Genomic DNA, 19,958 nt, shown 5'->3' with positions numbered 1-19,958 from the left:
TGAGTGTGTTCAGGTTGTTGAGTTCCTGTGGAGTCACAGGGTACTGAAGCTAGTATTGAAACTCAGGAAAACTCTGAGGTATCTGATTTAGTTGAAAAGGAATGCAGTTCTTTTGGGTCAGATGGACTTGGTTCAGTGAAGAAAGGGTTAACCTTGGTACCAGTGGAAAGTGTTAGAAGGTGTGTTAAAAGTTAATGATGAAATGAAAGCTGGTGATGTGAATATTATTGAAGGAGAAGGGAAAGATGTTGTTCCTAAATTGAATAAAGAAAATTTAAAGTCTGAATTGGTTTTAGAAGGATTGACAAAAGGGAAGGGACCGTTAACTGAACAATGGCTTGTTAACAAGGTGCCTGTGAATCAATTACAGTTTGTTTGGAAATTTAAAGATAAACAACTTGGTGATGTTGTTCAAGTATGTAATTTGAAGAGGCAGAACTTGACATGTTGTTTTGACCAAGAGGGATCATCTGCCGCTGTTAAACTGAAAACAAATAGAATGAAAGATCCTGAAGATAAAATTAATGACTTGCTTAAAATTAATGAATTGTGTGATAGTTCAGCAAATGGGCTTAGTTTGGAAAACATTGGTGATAAGATAACTCCTGTGAAAGGAGTCTGTGAAGGCCTATTCCACACTGGTGAGCAAGCTAACCATGTGAGAGTTAAGTGGAAAAGGGACAAAGGTTGACAAAATGCCACTTTGAATAACAGGATCTGGTTTTGAGGGAATTTGACAAAACATGTGAATAATAAAGACAACATCGTGGAAGATTGAATGTTAAGTTTAAATGTAAAATAGAGATTAGTATTTGCACAAACTTTTATAATGTACCACAGTATAATCACACATGTATTGGTTCACACTTTGCAATATACACCTAAGCTAAGATCACAACCCTTTAGTATTTGGAGTCTGTTGTTACAGGAATTTGATATTAAAATGCAACATGTAAAGGGGAGTGACAATGTAATTGTTGATTGTTTATCTAGATGTTAATTTGAACATGTATCTGTATTATTCTTGTAGTTAAGACAACTTCTGTATTTTGTTAAACTCTGTAATTCAGTCATGTGGTTTATTAGTTAATTTTCCCCCCGGTGAAAATTCTCAGAAGGATGGGGGTGTTATGAGTGATGAACAGACCTGATGGACAATGGGGTACACAGTTAACCATCCCTCCCCGAGAAACTCGAACTATTACTGTTGCTATGCTGACCATGAGAAAGAGACGAAAAACAGGCAAGAACATCGGCGACAGATAAGGGGGGGGGGGGGGGAATCGCTGATTAACCATATCATGACTCCTTTTCGAATTATTTACAGTTTCGCTGCAAGGACAATAGTTTGCTCATAAACATTCCTCAGTGGACTGAAGGAGTGGCCTTATTTGATGGACACAGTCATTCAGGAGTGATGGATAGCTGAGTCCCCGTTAGTAGGGATAAAAAGACAGGTCTGGAGAGACACCCTCCAGACACGCCAGTGGACCCTGATTGAGTGTTGGAACCCACAAGAAAGGTGGGGGCTTCGGAGACCGAACCAGGAGATCGGTCAGTAAAGCTCTTAGTGTAACGGCAGGGCCGGTGGGGACTTGTGTGTGTGTGTCCGCTCATGCCAGAGTGATGAGTCCACCACAGAAGAACGGTCTAGCTGAAGACCAGAGGGGTCATAACTGAATGACCACAAAGATACGACGGATTAAGAAAGCAAAGGAAGGTTTGCTTGACTGTAACTGTTACATCTCGCTCGCTCGCTTTCTCTCTCTCTCCCTCTCCAACGATTACAATACAACAACCATAACTACATCAGCACTTATGAACTGAACTGAACTTTATACTTTTCTATGACAATTTATTTACCCCTAGACATCGATAGAGCTTGTTTATTATTGCTTATTATTATTATTCCTACACTTTTAGGTTTACTACTGCTAACTTGTTTTATATGTATATTTGCATTATTGATATGGTTTTTGCTTCTTTTTATTAATAAACACCTTTAGTTTGGTACCACCAGACTCCAACGGATTCTTCTTTCTCTGCTGGTTAGACACCCAGTTATGGGGTACGTAACACCGACAACCTATGCCCCTTAATTATGAACATCCAAACTATCCTGTTTGGTTGTACCCCAAATCATATGAATCCTAAAACGTGTGTTGCTTATGAAAGGTGGCCTTCCCATTACTGAGTCACCTGGCTATTAGCAGAGTTAGCTAATGAGCTAAGTTTGTGTACGAGCTCTGATAAGAGGGTTACAAAAATAATGAAACGGAGATAAAACAAGACAAGTTGTGAAATGATGTGTTTGCATCAGCGACGGACTGCACACACGTTTTGGTATTTTGGGCATGAGATGGAGCCCACACCAGATGTAAGCTCCAGATTGGTAACGTTCGGCGGGACTTGAAACCTGAACCTTTGTATCAGGATGGTAAAGAACAGGAAAAGCTCCATTCTGGCCAGGGTCTCCCCTGCACAGGCCCTGCGTCCTGCAAAACAGAGTGGCAGAACGACGTCAATTTTCAGAAACCAGAGTTATTCACCCTCACCCCAAGACACTGAACAGTAACATTTTATAATGGGAATGCAAGTTAACAGTATTTCTCTCTCTACAGATGCTGCCTGGCTTGCTGTATGGTCTCTGCATTTTCTTTCGTTTAGATTTCCAACCATCCTGTGTTTCCCATCGCTCTGGCCATATTCTGCTATCCTTCTTCACCTCCTCTCGTCAGATTATCTGCCTCCCTTCCCGTGTGTCTTTGTCACTCACTCAGCCAGCACCACCCTCATCTTTGTCTTTAGTTTCTCTTGACCTTCACACTGTCATGGACATTCCCTTCATCCTCTGGAGGCATCCCCACTTCTCTGCAACTTCAACCATTGCTTCTCAAGTATTCCTAGTTCCACCAAAAGATATTAGCTGAAATGTTAACTTTCTTACACCCATCATTGACGTTGATTGACCTACTGACTATTTCCACAATACCCTGAATTTCTTTCACAATGTGATAGTGCTGGAGAGGGTACTGATGACATCTCTGGGATGTCCCCTGGAAGAAGCACTTCGGTTATGAGGCAGGGTTTGATAGTTTTCCCTTGAGTGAGGCAGTATAAGAGGAGATGTGTTTCTGTGCTGTGTAACACCATGAATCTACACTCAGTGGCCACTTTATTAAGTAGCTCCTGTACCTAATAAAGTGACCACTGTGTGTATGTTCATTGTCTTCTGCTGTTGAGGTCCATCCACTTCCCGGTTCAACATGAACGTTCAGAGGTGTTCTTCTGCACACCAGTGTTGTAACACATGGTTATTTGAGTTATTGTTGCCTCTCTGTCAGCTTGAACCAGTCTGGCCTTTCTCCTCTGACCTCTTTTAACTACAAGGCATTTCTTCCTACTGAACTGCCAGTCACTGATGTTTTTCGTTTCTCACACCATTCTCTGCAAACTCTGGAGATTGTTGAGCATGAAATCGCAGGAGGGCAGTAGTTTCTGAGATATTCAAACCACCCTGTCTGGTGCCAACAATCATTCCTCTGACAAAGTCATTTAGGTCACATTTCTTCCCCATTCTGATGTTTGTTCTGAACAACAACTGAACCTCTTGACCATGTCTGTTTGCTTCTACATTTTAAGTTGCTGCTACATGACTGGCTAATTAGAATTTTGAATTAATGAGCAGGTGTACCTAATAAAGTGGCCACAGAGTGTATGATTGCAGTTTATAAAACTGAGGGGTATAGACAGGATCACTGCCTGAGACAGTAGCAGAAGCAGAACTGTTGTCAGCATTTAAGAAGCATCTGGATGATCACTGAAATTGAACAGAAGATAGAAGTTCCAAGTTCTGGAAGATCTGATTGATACTGATTGGCGCACAGTGGTTGGCATAGAATAGTGGGCAGAATGGCCTGTTTCCATGCTCAATGACTATGACTTATTTCCTACCATCTACTTATGTTTGCTTTACCATCTGATATAAACATTCCTTCCTACAAATGGGTCAAGGTCAGAGGAGAAATCCCAATAACCTACAATCCAGTGATTTAAACTTCTTACCCATAGAAAAAGGAGCAAAGGCATCTCTCTTCACAAACTTCCCATCAGCATCCAGAAAGTTGGAAGGGTTGAAGTTATTTGGGGTTTCCCATTGAGTTTTGTCATACAGCACCGATGTTAGCAAAGGGATCACTGGTGTGCCCTAAAAATGTAATTTATAAATTAGGTTGTTATTCCCTTTGAGAATTATCACTGAAAGTATTTCACTAGAACAGAATTAACGAACTTGGCAACTATTCCACACTTCAGGTACTGTACTTTTGTACCTCTAACAGGTCTCCAATGTCCTTCACTCAGCCAAGGTCAACTGTGTCTTGATCTTCAGTGCATTCTGAAGCCCTCCATTGGTCAGGGTCACCATGGATGTTGTATCCTAGCTGTCTATGTGATATGCTAGTCAGGGCAGTATGATATGGAGAGAAAGCTATTGCCCATGTAGCAGGCTCTCCTGCCCCACACAGTTGATCAATCCAAAGACCATAAGACCATATGATACAGGAGCAGAATTAGGCCATTTGGCCCATCGAGTCTGCTCCACCATTTCATCATGGCTGATGCAATTTTCCTCTCAGTACCAATCTCCTGCCTTCTCCTCATATTCCTTCATGCCCTGGACAATCAAGAATCTATCAACCTGCCTTAAATATACATGAAGACTTGGCCTCCACAGCTGCCTGTGGCAAAGAATTCCACAGATTCACCACTCTCTGGAGAAAAAAAATTCCTCCTTATCTCTGTTCTAAAAGGACATCCCTCTATTCTGAGGCTGTGTCCTCTGGTCTTAGCCTTTCCTACTGTAAGGCAACATCTTCTCCACATCCACCCTATCCAGGCCTTTCACCATCTCATAGGTTTCAATTAGGTCACCCTTCATTCTTCTGAATTCCAGTGAATACAGGCCCAGAGCCATCAAACATTCTTCATATGACAACCCATTCAATCCTGGAATCATTTCTGTGAACTTCCTTTGAACTCTTCAGCACATTCTTTCTAAGATAAGGGGCCCAAAAGTGCTCACAATCCTCCAAGTGAGGCCTCACCATGCTTTATAAAATCTTAACACTACATACTTGCTTTTATATTGTAGTCCTCTTGAAATAAATGCTAACATTGCATTTGCCTTCCTCACTACAGACACAACTTGCAAATTAACCTTTAGGGAATCCTGCACAAGGACTCCCAAATCCATTTGCCTGTTGTATTTTCTCTCCTTTTAGAAAAGAGTCAAACCTTTCATTTCTTTTAGCGAAGTGCATAACCATACACTTTCTGACACTATATTCCATCTGGCACTTCTTTGCCCATTCTCCTAACCTGTCTAAGTCCTTCCGTAGCCTTTCTATTTCCTCAAAACTACCTGCCTCCCCCACCTACCTTTTTCTTGTCTGCAAACTTTGCAGCAAAGCCATCAGTTCCATCATCCAGATCACTGACACACAGTCCTGAATAAAGCAGCTACTTAAAGTATCGGTCCCAACACAGACCCAGTGGAATACTACTTGTCACCAGCAGCAACCAGGAAAGACTCCTTTTATTCCCACTCTTTGCCAGCGGCCAATCAGCCACTGCTTTATCCATGCTACAGTTTTTTCTATGATACCACGGGCTCTTAACTTGTACACAACATCAACTGATTCTCCTTTCTCTATCCTGCTTGTTATTTCTACAAAGAATTCCAACAGATTTGTCAGGCAAGATTTTCGCTTGAGAAGCCATGCTCTCTAAGGCCTATTTTATCACGTGCCTCCAAGTACCCTGAGACCTCATCCTTAATAATCGACTCCAACATCTTTGCTGCCACCAAGGTCAGACTAATTGGCTTATGGTATCCTTTCTTCTGCCTCTCTCCCTTCATGAAGAGTGGAGTGACATTTGCAGTTTTCCAGTCATTCAGAACCATTGCAGAATCTAATGATTCTTGAAAGATCATTACTAATGCCTCCACGATCTCTTCAGCCAGCTTTTCTGAACTCTGGGGTGTTCACCATCTGGTCCAGGTGACTTAGTACCTTCAGACATTTCAGTTTCTCAAGAACCTTCAGTCTGATAAATGGCAACCACACACTTCCAACATACTGACAGTGGCTTCCATAGTGAAGACTAATGCAAAATATTCATTTAGTTTGTCTGCCATTTCCTTGTCCACTGTTACTACCTCTCCAGCATCACTTTCCAGGGACCCATATCCAATCTCAGCTCTCTTTTACACTTCATGTATCTGAAGAAACTTTTGGTATCCTCTTTAATATTATTGGCTAGCTCACTTTCGTATTCCATCTTTACCTTCCTAATGACGTTTTTTAGTTGCCTTCTGTTGGTTTTTAAAAGCTTCCCAATCCTCTAACCACTAATTTTTGCTCTATTAAATGCCCTTTCTTTGGCTTTTCTGTTGGTTTTGATTCTCTTGTTAGCTACGATGGTGTAATTTTGGCCCGAGAATGCTTCTTCGTCTTTGGGATGTATATATCCTGTGCCTGCCATATTGCTTCCATAAATTTCAGCCATTGCTGCTCTGCTGTCCACCTTTTGATTTTGTCCACCTTTTACATTGCAACTCATCCTGTTGACTGCAATTTTGCGCTATCAGCGGCCTCTCCTCACAACACAATACACTACAAAATCCAAAGGAATGGCAGACACCAATCCAGTCTGGCACTAGTGGCATCGCAGGGGTTGCCAGGCAGTGCTGAACTCAATGTACAACTGTCTTATGGGTTCCATCTCTTCCCCCTGAGTGGGCATAGCTCCAAGGCAGTGAAGGTTTGAAATCAGATGTTTTCTTCTCCTAGATGAGCTGCCAAGCACGGCCGATGAGCCCCATCTGCCCGAAGCGGTGCCAGAAACCCACCTTTTCCCTTTCTGCTGCCAGTCGAAACATTTTCGCCAGGATCAGTAGCTAAGGCCAGGAGCTGGACTTGATTGTTAGAGCCTATTTGAGATGCATGCCATTTAATAGGTAGTGGGAGCTTATCCCCAACAACTTCCCTGGCTATGAAACCTTACAGAACCAGCAGTGCATTGACTTCTGAAATTCCCTCTCTGTCACTCACTTATCTTAAACTCCAAATGGAGTAATGTTCTTCTGGACCAAGCTGCACAACTCAGTACAGAAAGATCGCAGACATAGCACAAATTATATTTCCACGATTAAATTAAGAAATATTAGGGTACAGTTATGACACAAGTTAAGAAGTATAACACTGCTGGCACTTCACGAGTGATGAGACCTGGGTTGTGACGGGGAGATCAGTAGTTTCAGATCCATATTGATCTCCTGATGCCACAGTACCTCCTGCATGATGGTTGAAGGTCAGAGATTGCTGGATAAATGAGAGGAATCACTACCAATACTTGGCCCCTGCATACATATCACTCCTGATAAATATCTCTGATCAGTGCGAGAGAGACCCCGACGATCTTCTCAGTAGTTCTCGCAACCCTCTGTAGGGAGTTCCAGTCAGACGCCTTGCAATTCCTGTAGCAGACAGTGATGGAGTTGGTCAGGGCACCCTCAATGGTGCTTCTATAAACATTCATTAGAATGGAGGAGGAGCCTCACTGGCCTCAATCTCTTCAGGAAGTGGAGACGCGGAGGTGGTGTTGAAGGACCAGGTAGGATTGTCCATTATGTGCACTCCCAGAAACCTGGTGCTCCTAACTCTCTACAGAGGAGATGTTTATGTGCAGTGAGAAGTGGTCAGATTCCACCTTACTAAAGTCCATAATCATCATTTTGGTCTTGTCCATGTTGAGAATCAAGTTGTTGTGTCTGAAGGCAGCATACCAGGCTCTTAGAGGTGCTCGGACCTCTGCTGTCAGTCCCGAGTAAAGCAGCTTCTTAAAGTATCACTGCTTAATCAAGCTTACTCCAATAGCTCAGTAAGTTCAACATACACTTATTTCAGGTGCTTACCATCTCTGGGTGAGAGAGGTCTCCCTCAGATACCACTTATATCTCTCCGCCTTACTGCAAAAGTTCAGAGTTCTAAGTCAATTTGGTATCAAAGTATAAACCCCCTTTCTTTCTGGGCATTTCAGGAAACAGCTCCTTATCCCTTGCTCGCAGTCTCCCAACTCAGCACCAAGAGACCCACCATTCTTCGGTCGTGTACGTCTAGGGTGTGCACCTTGCCAAATCTATGAGATTGGGATGTCTTTTCCACCCAAGGCCCAGTTTGTGTGAACGCTGTGTGATTTCCTGCCCTGTTACAGCTCGTTGCCAGGAAATAACGGACTGCACACCCCATATAATTAAAGGAAGTATATTTATGAATATTAACTTAACTAAGGAGTTAGTAAAGAAAAAAAAAACAAAAAAGGACCCATTATAATTAAACAGTCAAATATGCACAGGTGGGAGTTCAACTCTTCCAAAATTCATATTCACCAATCCTTGGCAGCTTCCTGCACCTTGCTCCATCGAAAAATGATCCTCGCTGGATTTAAACCTACGATCGGTTCTCCCCAGCATCTTCTGTCTTTACCTTCCGCCAAACAAAAAGCAAGGCTCACACTGGTGTCAGGCACAAATAAAACCTGCTCCCAAGCCTTCTCTGCTGATTGCATGGCTAACGTTTCTAAGAACCCGTTGTCTCTAAAAATAACACAAACTCTGCTTCTACGAAAAGACCATTAGATGAAATACCCTACAACGTTAGCAGTGAAACATTTCCCAGGGCATTACAGATATGCTACAATTAACCATCTTGAGATTTGTTTTCTTGCACGCATTTACAGGAAAAAAGAAATATAACAGAATTTTATGAAAAAACTATACATAGTCAAAATCTGACAAACAAGAAGAAAAACACTGCAAATGAAGATAATACAGAAAGCACTAGTTGTAAAGGATCCTTGAAAGTGAGTCTGTAGGTTGTAGAATCAGTTCGGAGCAGTGGTGACTGAAGTTATTCATGCCAGTTCAGGAGCTTGGTGGCTGAAGGGTAATAACTGCTCCTGCACTGTGCAGTGTGGGACCTATGGCTTCTGAACATCCTGCCTGATGGTAGTAGAGAGATGAGAGCATGGCCTGGTTGATGGGGGCCTTCGATGATGGATGCTACTTTCTTGTGTTAGCATTCCATGTAGATCTATTCAACAGTGAGGAGGGCTTTGCCTGTGATGGACAGGGTGTGGGCTTCAGCTTGGGTCGAGATTAACATCAGATGTTCAAGTGTATGTGTATGCACAGGTGCAATAAGACACCTTCTCATAGCAACATTGCAGCACATAGCATCACAAGATTTTCACCATCATCATATCTTGTTTAAAAGCCTCAGGTGTGGTACCTTGTGAAAGGCCTTCTGAAAATCCCAGTAAACATCATCCACTGACTCTCCTTGGTCTATCCTGCTTGTTGTTTCCTCAATGAATTCCAACAGGTTTGTCAGACAAGATTTCCTCTGAAGGAAACCATGTTGATTTTGGCCTTTTTTAATATCATGGGCCTCCATGTACCCCAAAACATCATTCTCAATAATGGACTCAAGCACCTTCCCAACCAATGAAGTCAGGCTAACTGGTCTATAATTTCTTGTCTTTACCTCCCTCCCTTCTGAAAGAGTGGAGTGACGTTTCCAGAGATAGAACATTCACAACAAAAATGTTCATGATATAAAATGATACAAGAGAGACACAATAAGAACAAAAAACGAAGTCCATTTTACTGCAAGTTGCCCTCTGTATCTCATCCCCTGACCCATGCTTCATGCTTCCAAAAAGTTGACTATGTCAGTTTGATATGCTGAATAAAATTACACACAGAAATTTTAAAAATTTAGTCACAAACAATCCACTTGCACTTTCATAGAACAATTGCCGGCATATGAGAAGCGATCAGTCACTCACTTCACCTCACGTACCTTTGGAAGGAAATATCCTTTGATGTTCACGTCCTCTGTTGTTGAGTGCATGATGTTCAATGGCACAATGTTAGAAAACCTCTGGATTTCATGGACCACTGCATCGGTGTACGGCAATTTTTTCCGATCTTCAGTTCTGGGGAACCGCTCGGAACCAATCACGGTGTTGATTTCATTGTGGACTTTTTCTGGTTAATGGTTAAAATGGTTAATGCACTCAGCAGCAGAGTTAGAGCCCAGATTCTCACATGAGGACAAACAGTCATCAATCAGATACTCCTCACCCTGAATTTGTGGATATTTCATCATCAATAGCATAGCCCAACGAAGGGTGGTTGAAGTTGTCTCCATCCCAGCACCAAACAGGTCAGCTACTGTGCCTATCAGGTTGTTTTCATGGAAATATGTATTTGGGTTACCTGATTCCTGTAAAAGATGATAAGATCATAAGATTCACATGCAGAATTAGGCCATCTGGCCCATCAAGACTTCTCCACTATTCCATCATAATGAATTTATTAACCCTCTCAATCCCATTCTGCTACTTTCTCTCTATAACCTTTGACACTCTACTTAATCAAGAAGCTATTAACCTATACTTCAAATGTACTAAATGACATGGCAACCACAACCAACTGTGGCAAAGAATTCCACAAATTCACCACCCTCTGGTTGAATAAGTTACTCTTCATCACTGTTATTTGTATTCTGAAGCTGTGCCCTCTGTTCCTAGAAACCCACCCCCCTCCAATATAAGAACTATCGGAATCATCCTCCTTACAACAATACTCTCAATATTCACACTTCCAAAAATTCAACAGATTTCAATGAGTTCCCCTCATTCTTCCAAAAAAGTACAGGCCTGGAGCCATGAATCGCTCCTCGTGTGTGAACCCTTTCATTCCCAGAATAATTCTTGTGAACATCTTCTGGAGCCCTCTTCAGTTCCTGAACATCCTTTCTTAGATAAGGGAGTAAAACTGCTCACAATGCTCCAAGTGCGGTCTGAGCAATGCCTTATAAAGCCTCAGCATTATACCCTTGCACTTCCACTCTAGCCCCCAAGAAGTGAATGCCACCATTGCATTTGCCTTCCTTACTACCAACTCAACCTGCAAGTTAACATTTGAGGACTCCTGTATAAGGACTCTTAATAAGCTGGTAAGGAAGGCGGGCTCTGTCGTGGGCAAAGTACTGGAGAGTTTAACATCGGTAGCTGAGCGAAGGGCGCTGAGTAGGCTACGGTCAATTATGGAAAACTCTGAACATCCTCTACATAGCACCATCCAGAGACAGAGAAGCAGTTTCAGCGACAGGTTACTATCGATGCAACGCTCCTCAGACAGGATGAAGAGGTCAATACTCTCCAATGCCATTAGGCTTTACAATTCTACCGCCAGGACTTAAGAACTTTTTAAAAGCTATTATTAATGCTTTTTGAGATAGTGATTTAGATGCATATCATATTTTTTTACTGAGTTAAGTATTGTATGTAATTAGTTTTGCTACAACAAGTGTATGGGACATTGGAAAAAAGTTGAATTTCCCCATGGGGATGAATAAAGTATCTATCTATCTATCTATCTATGTCACTTTGCACCTCTGATTTCCAAATTTTCTCCACATTTAGAAAAGAGTTTACGTTTTTATTTCTTCTAATGAAGTACATGACCATACATTTTCCTACACTGTATTCCTTCTGCCACTTCTTTGCCCATTCTCCTAATATGCCCAAGTCCTTCTGAAGGCTTCCTGCTGTATCAAAACTACATGTCCCTCCACATAGCTTCATAAAGCCATCAATTCTGTCATCCAGATCATTGATGTATAATGTGAAATAAGTGATCCCAACACCATCCCCCATGGAACTCCACAAGTCACCAGCAGCCAAACAGAAAACACTCTTTTTATTCCCACTCTTTGCCTCCTGTTGTCAGCCAATTATTTATCCATGCTAGTATCAATCATGTAATACCATGGGTTCTTATCTTTTTAAGCAACCTTACCTTGTCTTTTGCCTCTCACCCTTCTTAAATATTGGAGAGAGTTTTGCAATTTTTCAGTCTGCCAGAACCATTTCAGAATGTAGTGACTTTTGAAATATCACTAGTAATGTCTCCAAAAACTCCTCAGCTAGCTCCTCCTGAACCCTGGGGTGTCATCCATCAGATCCAGATGACTTATCTACCTTCAGGCCTTTCAGCTTCCCAAGCGTCTTCTCTTTATTAATGCTCACTTCTACCACCGGACACTTTCCATACTGCTAGTGTCTTTGACTTCTCTGTCAGCCAGGGTTACCTCAATCTCCCTTTAGAATACAGGAACTTAGAGACAGGAGTTCGAATCCCACCATAGCCCTGAGGGATTAAATTCAAAGTACTTCAATAACTCTGGAATTCTATAAAAAGGGTAACATGCAAACTGTGAGCCGTTTGGGAGCGTACCTGCTGCTGCTTTAACATGAACGCATCAATAAAGCTCCTTGGATCATTTGCATTCAGTGTCTGGTAGTTCTTGGTTATGAAGTCTTTGATAAACTGCCAAAGCAATGTTTGATTTTTACACATTTTCCTGTGTGAACCGGGTAGAAATCCCAGAATGGGAAGAGCATTGTAAAGCTGTAACATAAAAACATTGCTATCAATATTATTGTTCTGAAATAGAAGGAAGTTCTGATGGATATTTACAACTTCTCACTGTCCCTGGCTATGCTTGCAGCATGTTTCAAAGCAGCCACTGTCATACTAATCCCTGGGACGTCAATGGCAACACGTCCTAATGACCACAGACCAGGGGCACTCACTCCCATAGTTGCCAAGTGCTTGGCTAGATTGGTCATGTCCCAGATCAAAAATGTCATGCCGGCTACCTTGAACCAGAACCAGTTTGTCTTCAAGGTCAATGGATCACCTAAAGATGCCAATTCGATCACCCTTCATACTGTGTTGGAACACGAAGGTCACAAAGGCACCTACATCAGGATGGTTTTGGTTAAATACAACCTGGCCTTTAACAAAACACTACCGAACAAGTGCTGTCAAGCTCTACAATGTAGGTCTTCGCATATCAATCTGTAACTAGATTTTGAACTTCTTCACTAATCTTTCCCAGATGGTGAAACTAGGCAAGTAAACATCAACACCCCACCCCCAACCCTGAATACAAGTGCCCCACAGAGGTATGCACTGAACTCCCTTCTCCACTCTCTCTTCACCTATCCCTGCACTCCTGCTCATGCTGCAAACTCAGTCATCAAATTTCTAGATGACATGACTGTGATTGGCCTAATCACAAGCAATGCCAAACAGACAGGAGGTGCTGAAACTCTGTCTGATTGGTGCAGGAACTACAACCGATCACTCGACACCAAGAAAACAAAATATGATAATTGACTTCAGGAGGGCAAGAGGTCCTGGCCAAATAAGCCCTGTTATTCATAAATGGTGAGCTAGTGGAAAGGGATTCCAGCTTCAGGTTTTTGTGGATGAACATCACTGAGAAGCTGTCTTGGTCTGGCAACACAACTATGATAGTAGGGAAGGCACAGTGGATAGTGAGGAAGACCACCACGGCTTGCAGGGGGATCTGGACCAACTGGAAAAAAATCCACTGAAAAATGACAGATGGAATTTGATGCAGACAAGTGTGAGGTGTTACACTTTGGTAGGACCAACCAGGGTAGGTATTGCATGGTGAATGGGAGGGCACTGAGGAACATGGTAGGCCATTTCAATGGCTCAGCATGGACTAGATGGGCCAAAGGGCCTGTTGCCGATCCTCTACTTTTCTATGAGTCTATAATAGTGACTATATCACCTGAGGTGCTTCTGGAGAGCTAATCTGCTCCAAACATTGCTGGGCAACTTTTATCAAAGTGTGATAGAGAGCATACTGACATACAGAATCGCAGTGTTGTACTCTAGCTGCAGCAAAACTGATCACACACCATTCCAACGAGTGATTAGTGTGGCTCAGCACATCACTGGCATTCAGCTACTGGACTTGGAGACAATCTACAACTCCAAATGCCAACGGCATGCTCATAACCTCACTAAAGACCCAACCCATCGTGAACACTGTCGGTTCAATTTCCTGCCATCTGGTAGGAGACATGAAAACTCTCAGGCAAGACAGTAAGACAGAAAAACAGCTTCTTCCCGAGGGTTTTCTACAGCTGAATAATGCTGCACCCCAGCTTAACAATGGTATTTGGGTTTTATGGACTATCAAAATCACTTGTTGCATGTAAATATGTTTTTTTTTAACAAATTAAGCCATATCACATTCATTGTAAATATCTGCTTTGCATGGGCTGGAGTAGCACCGTAATCTCGTTGTTTTGAGCAATGGAAATAAAGTTCTATTCAATGCTATCAATATCAAAACAAGCAATTGATAATCTATACCAAAAACCTACATGGATTAGAGAAGTGGCAACAAAGCGTTAAAAGTGTTAAATTAGGTGTGTTAGAAAAATCATTGCAGGCTCTACCCACTCAGCAAAATAACTTTTCCAAAATCTCCCTTCGGGAAAGTGCTATAAGGCTATTGAAACAAAAATGTCATGCCATCTGAAACATTTCTTCACCCAGGAAGTTAATCTGATCAACCATTCCAGTCAGACCACCCCTACCTTCCTCTATCTATTACCCCCATCACTACACTGCACTTTAAACACCTTAAACCACTTTTTATAATGCTGGTGTTTATACATTTATGAACATTTTATCTCATATTTTTTAGTTTAACTTCATTCTTTACATATTTTTTATTCTTTGTTTTGTTAAATGTTGCTGCTTTTTTAGTTGCATGTCTTACAAACACATCACAGCAAGTTCCTAATACATGCAAATGTACAGTACTGTGCGAAACCCTTAGGCACATATCTATAACTGGGGGGTACTGTATATCTTCCCAGTTTTCAAACAACACTTAATATTACTGAGCTAAAACAAAGCTAAGTGATTCCCCACCATCGTTCTACTTGAACCAATATGCAATACTGTGCAAAAGTCTTAGGCACTATAGCTACACACTTGAGCTTCAGACTTTGGCACACTACTGTGTGTTTGGCAAATAAAGTTGATCCTTGATTTTAATTACAGTTGTTTGATAGGTGTTTATTACCACAGTTGTTCTGAGCAGGAATGTATGTCTGAAAGGACGGATCCACAGAGTCCAAAGGCCATGTCTGACCAATGTGTGGAACCACTGGATGGTACACGATGGTGGTTTACTGATAGATCAATGGAGAAGATTTCTCTGTCACAGATTCACTGGTCGACTATATAAGATGCTTTGTTCATGAATTGAAGGGCAGGTACTTGCAAATCCCAAAAATATCTGCTTCGACTTTTTGCAAATAAACTACAATTGAAATAGACTCAGTAGCCACTTTATTGGGCAGCTCCCGCACCTAATAGAGTGTATGCTCATGGTCTTCTGATGCTGCAGTACTTCCAATTCAAAGTTCGATGTGTGTGTTCAGAGATGCTCTTCTGCACACCACTGTTGCCATGTGTGGTTATTTGAGTTATTGTTGCCTTCCTGTCAGCTTGGACCGGTCTGCCAATCCTCCTCTGACCTCTCTCATTAACAAGGCATTCTTGCGCACAGAACCGCTGTCACTAGATGTTTCTTTTTTATTTTTTTCATCATTCTCTGTAAACTCTGGAAACTGTTGTGTGTGAGAATCCAAAAGATCAGCAGTTTCTGAGATACTGAACTCACCCCATATGGCACCAATAATCATTGCACGGTCAAGGTAACGTTTCCCCCATTCTGATATTCGGTCTGAACAACAACTGAAACTTTTGACCATGTCTGCACGTTTTTTTTGCATTGAGTTGCTGCCACATGATTGGATGATCAGATTTTCCATTAACGAGCAAAAATACAGGTAATGGCACTGAACATGTATTTGTACTTCTGATGAACAATGAGCCTTTAGCCAGAGGGTAGTGAATTTGTGGAATTCAGTTCCACAGGCAGCTGTGGAGGCCAGGCCGTTGTGTGTATTTAAGGCAGAGCTTAATAGGTTCTTGATTTACTATAGCATCAAAGGTTCTGGGGAGAAGACTGGGGAATGAGGCTGAGGAGGGGATAAAGGATCAGCCGTGATTGAATGGCGGAGCAGACTTGATGGGTCAAATGGCCTAATTCTGCTCCTATGTCTTATAGTCTTATAGACTTACTTACCTGAACCATTGGAGAACCAGCAAGCTGAACATTTTCATTCACTGTCTTAATCAAAATGATGAATGCTTGGTCATCATAATCAAATCTATCACCAAAAACTATGGAACAGATGATATTGCCCACAGCAGCATTTATCTGAATGGTTGGATTAAATTCTTGGCCTGCAGAAACACAGATCATTCATTCACAAATTACTGAAATGCTGAATACTATTTGACTCTTTATTAAGTATCCTCAATAGTCTTTCAATTTCCTCTTTTAGTTCAGCATATTTCTGGTGTTTTTCACTTATTGATTTTTATATGTTATGTACAGTGCCTACAAAAATTACTTATCCCCCTTTGGAAGTTTTCATGTTTTATTGATTTACAACATTGTATCACAGTGGATTTAATTTGGTTTTTTTGACACTGATCAACACACAAAGACTCTTTATGTCAAAGTGAAAACAGATCTCTACAAAGTGGCCTAAATTAATTACAAATAATAAACACAAAATAATTGATCGCTTAAGTATTCACCTACTTTAATATGGCTCATCAAATCATCACTAGTGCAGCCAAATGGTTTTAGAAGTCACATAATTAGTTAAATGGAGATCTGTGTTTGGAGACACGTGTGCAGTCAAGGTGTTGCAATTGATTGCAGCAAAAATACACTTGTGCCTAGAAGATTCAACTGATGGTGGGTCAGTACCCTAGGAAAAACTACACCATGAACACAAAAGAACACTCCAAGCAACTCCGTGATAAGGTTATTGAAAAGCACAAGACAGGAAATAGAAAGAAGAAAATGTCCAAGTCACTGACTGTCCCTTGGAGTACAGTTAAGTCAATCATCAAGAAATCAAAAGAATATGGCACAACTGTATATCTGCCTAGAGCAGGCCATCTTCAAAAACTGAGTGACTGTGCAAGAAGGGGACTAGTGAGGAAGGCCACCAAGAGACCTATGACAACTCTGGAGGAGCTACAAGCTTCAGTGACTGAGATGGGAGAGACTATGCCTATAGCAACTGTTGCCCGGGTGCTTCACCAGTTGCAGCTTTACAGGAGAATGACAAGGAGAAAGCCACTGTTGAAAAAAAACTCAGATGAAACCTTGGCTAGAGTTTGCCAGAAGGCATGTGGGAGACTCTGAAGTCAGCTGGAAGAAGGTTCTATGCTACGATGAAACCAAAATTGAACATTTTTGCCACAAGACTAAAGTCTATGTTTGGTGTAAGCCAAACACCGCACAGCATCAAAGACACACCATCCCTACCGTGAAGCATAGTGGTGGCTGCATCGTGCTGTGGGGTTGCTTTACTGCTGCAGGCCCTGGAAGGCTTGTGAAGGTGGAGGGTAAAATGAATGCAGCAAAATACAGGGAAATCCTAGAGGAAAACTTGATGCAGTCTGCAAGAGAACTGCAACTTGGGAGAAGATTTGCTTTCCAGCAAGACAATGACCCAAGCATAAAATCAAAGCTACAGAAGAATGGCTTAAAAACAACAAAGTTATTGTCCTGAATGGCCAAGTCAGAGTCCAGATCTCAATCCAAATGAGCTTTTGTGGCTGGACTTGAAAGCAGCTGTTCACTCACAATCCTCATGCAATCTGATAAGAGCTTGAGCAGTTTTGTAAAGAAGAATGGGGAAAATTGCAGTGTCCAGATGTGCAAAGTTGAGAGAGACCTATCCACGCAGACTCAAGGCTGTAATTGCTGCTAAAGGTGCATCTACTAAGTACTGACCATTACTTAACCTTTTCTTCTGTAGTGATAATTTCTTTATTTTTCTGGGTTGTACTTTCATTTAAGTTTAGTGGTGTGTACTTCTTATCAGAATTGCATATACTTCTATATAGTGCTGGATCATGTTGTTGTTAATGAAAGCATATCCTTAGAAGTTTTATTTGACCATTGTATAATTCTTTTATGTCTGTTATTCCTCTTCCTCCTTCTCTACAAGATAGTGTTAACCTAAGTGTTAATTGTGTTTCCAAAATATGTCATTTCAATTCTTATGTCTCTTTGTAAATTTTCCAGATCAGTTTCAGACCAATATTATGCAGAAACAATACATTAATATCGGTATATTAAAGTGTTAATTGCTTTTTACTATGGCAGACTTTTTTAAGCCTTGAAGTAGATTCTGTCGAAAGTGTTCCCTTTATCACACTATTACCTATTTTCTTTGCTTGTTGGTATCTTAGATGCATATATGTTTCATATTCATCCATCGGTTGTATTGTTTTATATTCTTCTAGCTCTTTTGCACCTCTCTTTATGTCTACCTACTCCAAAGTTCATGTTTATATCTTTAGAAAATATTTATACTATTTCTTTATAGTTTATAACCAATTAATAGGATGATATTTTGATAATAGGGCGTCAATTGTGATTTCTCCGTAAGGTAAAGGATATGTTTCACATATTTTCTGAAATTTAGGCACTTTTTTCAGGATATTTCAGAAAATTGTTGATATGTATTAATAGTTATGGATGAAATGAAGTAAATTTTTTATACCAATCATCATAAATATTACCATTGCTGCTATTTTTCCAGTTGTGGCTATTTATTATTATTATTAGCTGTTTATATTTACACAATTTGCATCATTGGTTGTTTGTCAGTATTTGACACTTTAACACAATGTTTTTCATTGTTCTATTGTGAATGTCTGCAGGAAAATGACTCTCAGGGTACTATCTGGAGACATAATGCATATGTACCTGGGCAATAAATTTGAACTTTCAACTCTTTCTTAAGTACCCTGAATTGACTCTTTTTGTTGATGTCTAGCTCTTGACTTTGGCAGCAATGTTTAGTACAAAGACACAAACCAGTCAGGTCAGTAACCAGTGAGCTAAAGGCTGAGCAACTATACACTGAGGACAAGGGCCTTTTCTGGAATACGAATTCCTGGTACTTTTTAAATACACAGATGAAATTATTCTGCTTCCCATTCTACTGTGGATAGGCTGAGAGAGATAGGGCATTTGTTTTTGGAGCAAAGGAAGATGGGAGGTGACTTGATAGAGGTTTACAAGAGTTGTTGATAGAGTGGACAGCCAGAGACTTTGTCCAAGTGTGGAAATGGCTAATATGAGTGGGGATAAATTTAAGGTGATTGATGGAAAGTACAGAGGAAATGCTAGTAAGTATTCCACAGAGAGTGGTGAGTGCATGGAAAGTGCTGGTGGAGGCAGATTTATTAGAGACATTTAAGAAAAGCTTAGATAGGAACATGGACGATCAAAAAATGGAGGGCTATGTCAGAGGGAAGGGTTAGATTAATAATCTTACAGTAGGTTAAAAGGACAACACAATATCCTGGGTTGAAGGGCCTTCACTATGCTATAATGTTCTATGTTCTATGTTTTTTATGTTTACTCACTTGGACTTACCTTTATGGGATTCAAACATTTTTATCAGGAAATGGGCTTCTTCAATGATTTTATCTTCAATAGTTTTCTTGCCCATCCCAAAGTCCCGTAGAGTGGACATGGTGAACCTTCGCATTTGCCTCCAGGATTCGCCGTTTCCAAAAAAAATCCCTATAATTATTGTGACAACTTGTCAATGCAACCTGCTACCCAAATTAAAACGGATCAAAAATGAGTAAATATGCTTTCTATCTAATGGAGTTATAGTGGTGACCTATTGCTACCGGACCTACGTTAAGCAATTCACTACTCAACTCTTAATTAATTTGGAGCTTTCATTTTAACTTCCCAACACAAATATCAATGGGGCAGCACGGTAGTGTAATGGTTAGCATAAGGCTTTGCAGAACAGGTGACCGGGGTTTATTTCCCACTGTTGCCTGTAAGGAGTTTACAACTTCTGTG

General features: G+C 41.0%; 1 protein-coding gene across 1 annotated transcript in view; it reads right to left on the bottom strand.

Moving 5' to 3' along the window:
- Positions 1–769: 769 nt before the first annotated feature.
- LOC140736326 (uncharacterized) overlaps positions 770–19,958 on the bottom strand; it is a 78,768-nt gene continuing 59,579 nt past the window's right edge. Inside the window, exons 14-20 of the mRNA XM_073062330.1 lie at positions 19,515–19,664; positions 16,125–16,285; positions 12,371–12,544; positions 10,211–10,352; positions 9,927–10,114; positions 4,066–4,207; positions 770–2,495 (exon numbers count right to left, since the gene is read on the bottom strand). Of these exons, the coding sequence (XP_072918431.1) occupies positions 2,317–2,495; positions 4,066–4,207; positions 9,927–10,114; positions 10,211–10,352; positions 12,371–12,544; positions 16,125–16,285; positions 19,515–19,664 (1,136 nt within the window). The 3' untranslated portion in view covers positions 770–2,316. The remainder of the gene's footprint in view (positions 2,496–4,065; positions 4,208–9,926; positions 10,115–10,210; positions 10,353–12,370; positions 12,545–16,124; positions 16,286–19,514; positions 19,665–19,958) is intronic.

Source organism: Hemitrygon akajei, chromosome 11 (assembly GCF_048418815.1).
Source record: "Hemitrygon akajei chromosome 11, sHemAka1.3, whole genome shotgun sequence".
NCBI classification, from domain to species: Eukaryota; Metazoa; Chordata; class Chondrichthyes; order Myliobatiformes; family Dasyatidae; genus Hemitrygon; species Hemitrygon akajei.
Note: the sequence above shows the minus strand (reverse complement) of the source record. Positions and strands in the feature narration are given on the sequence as shown.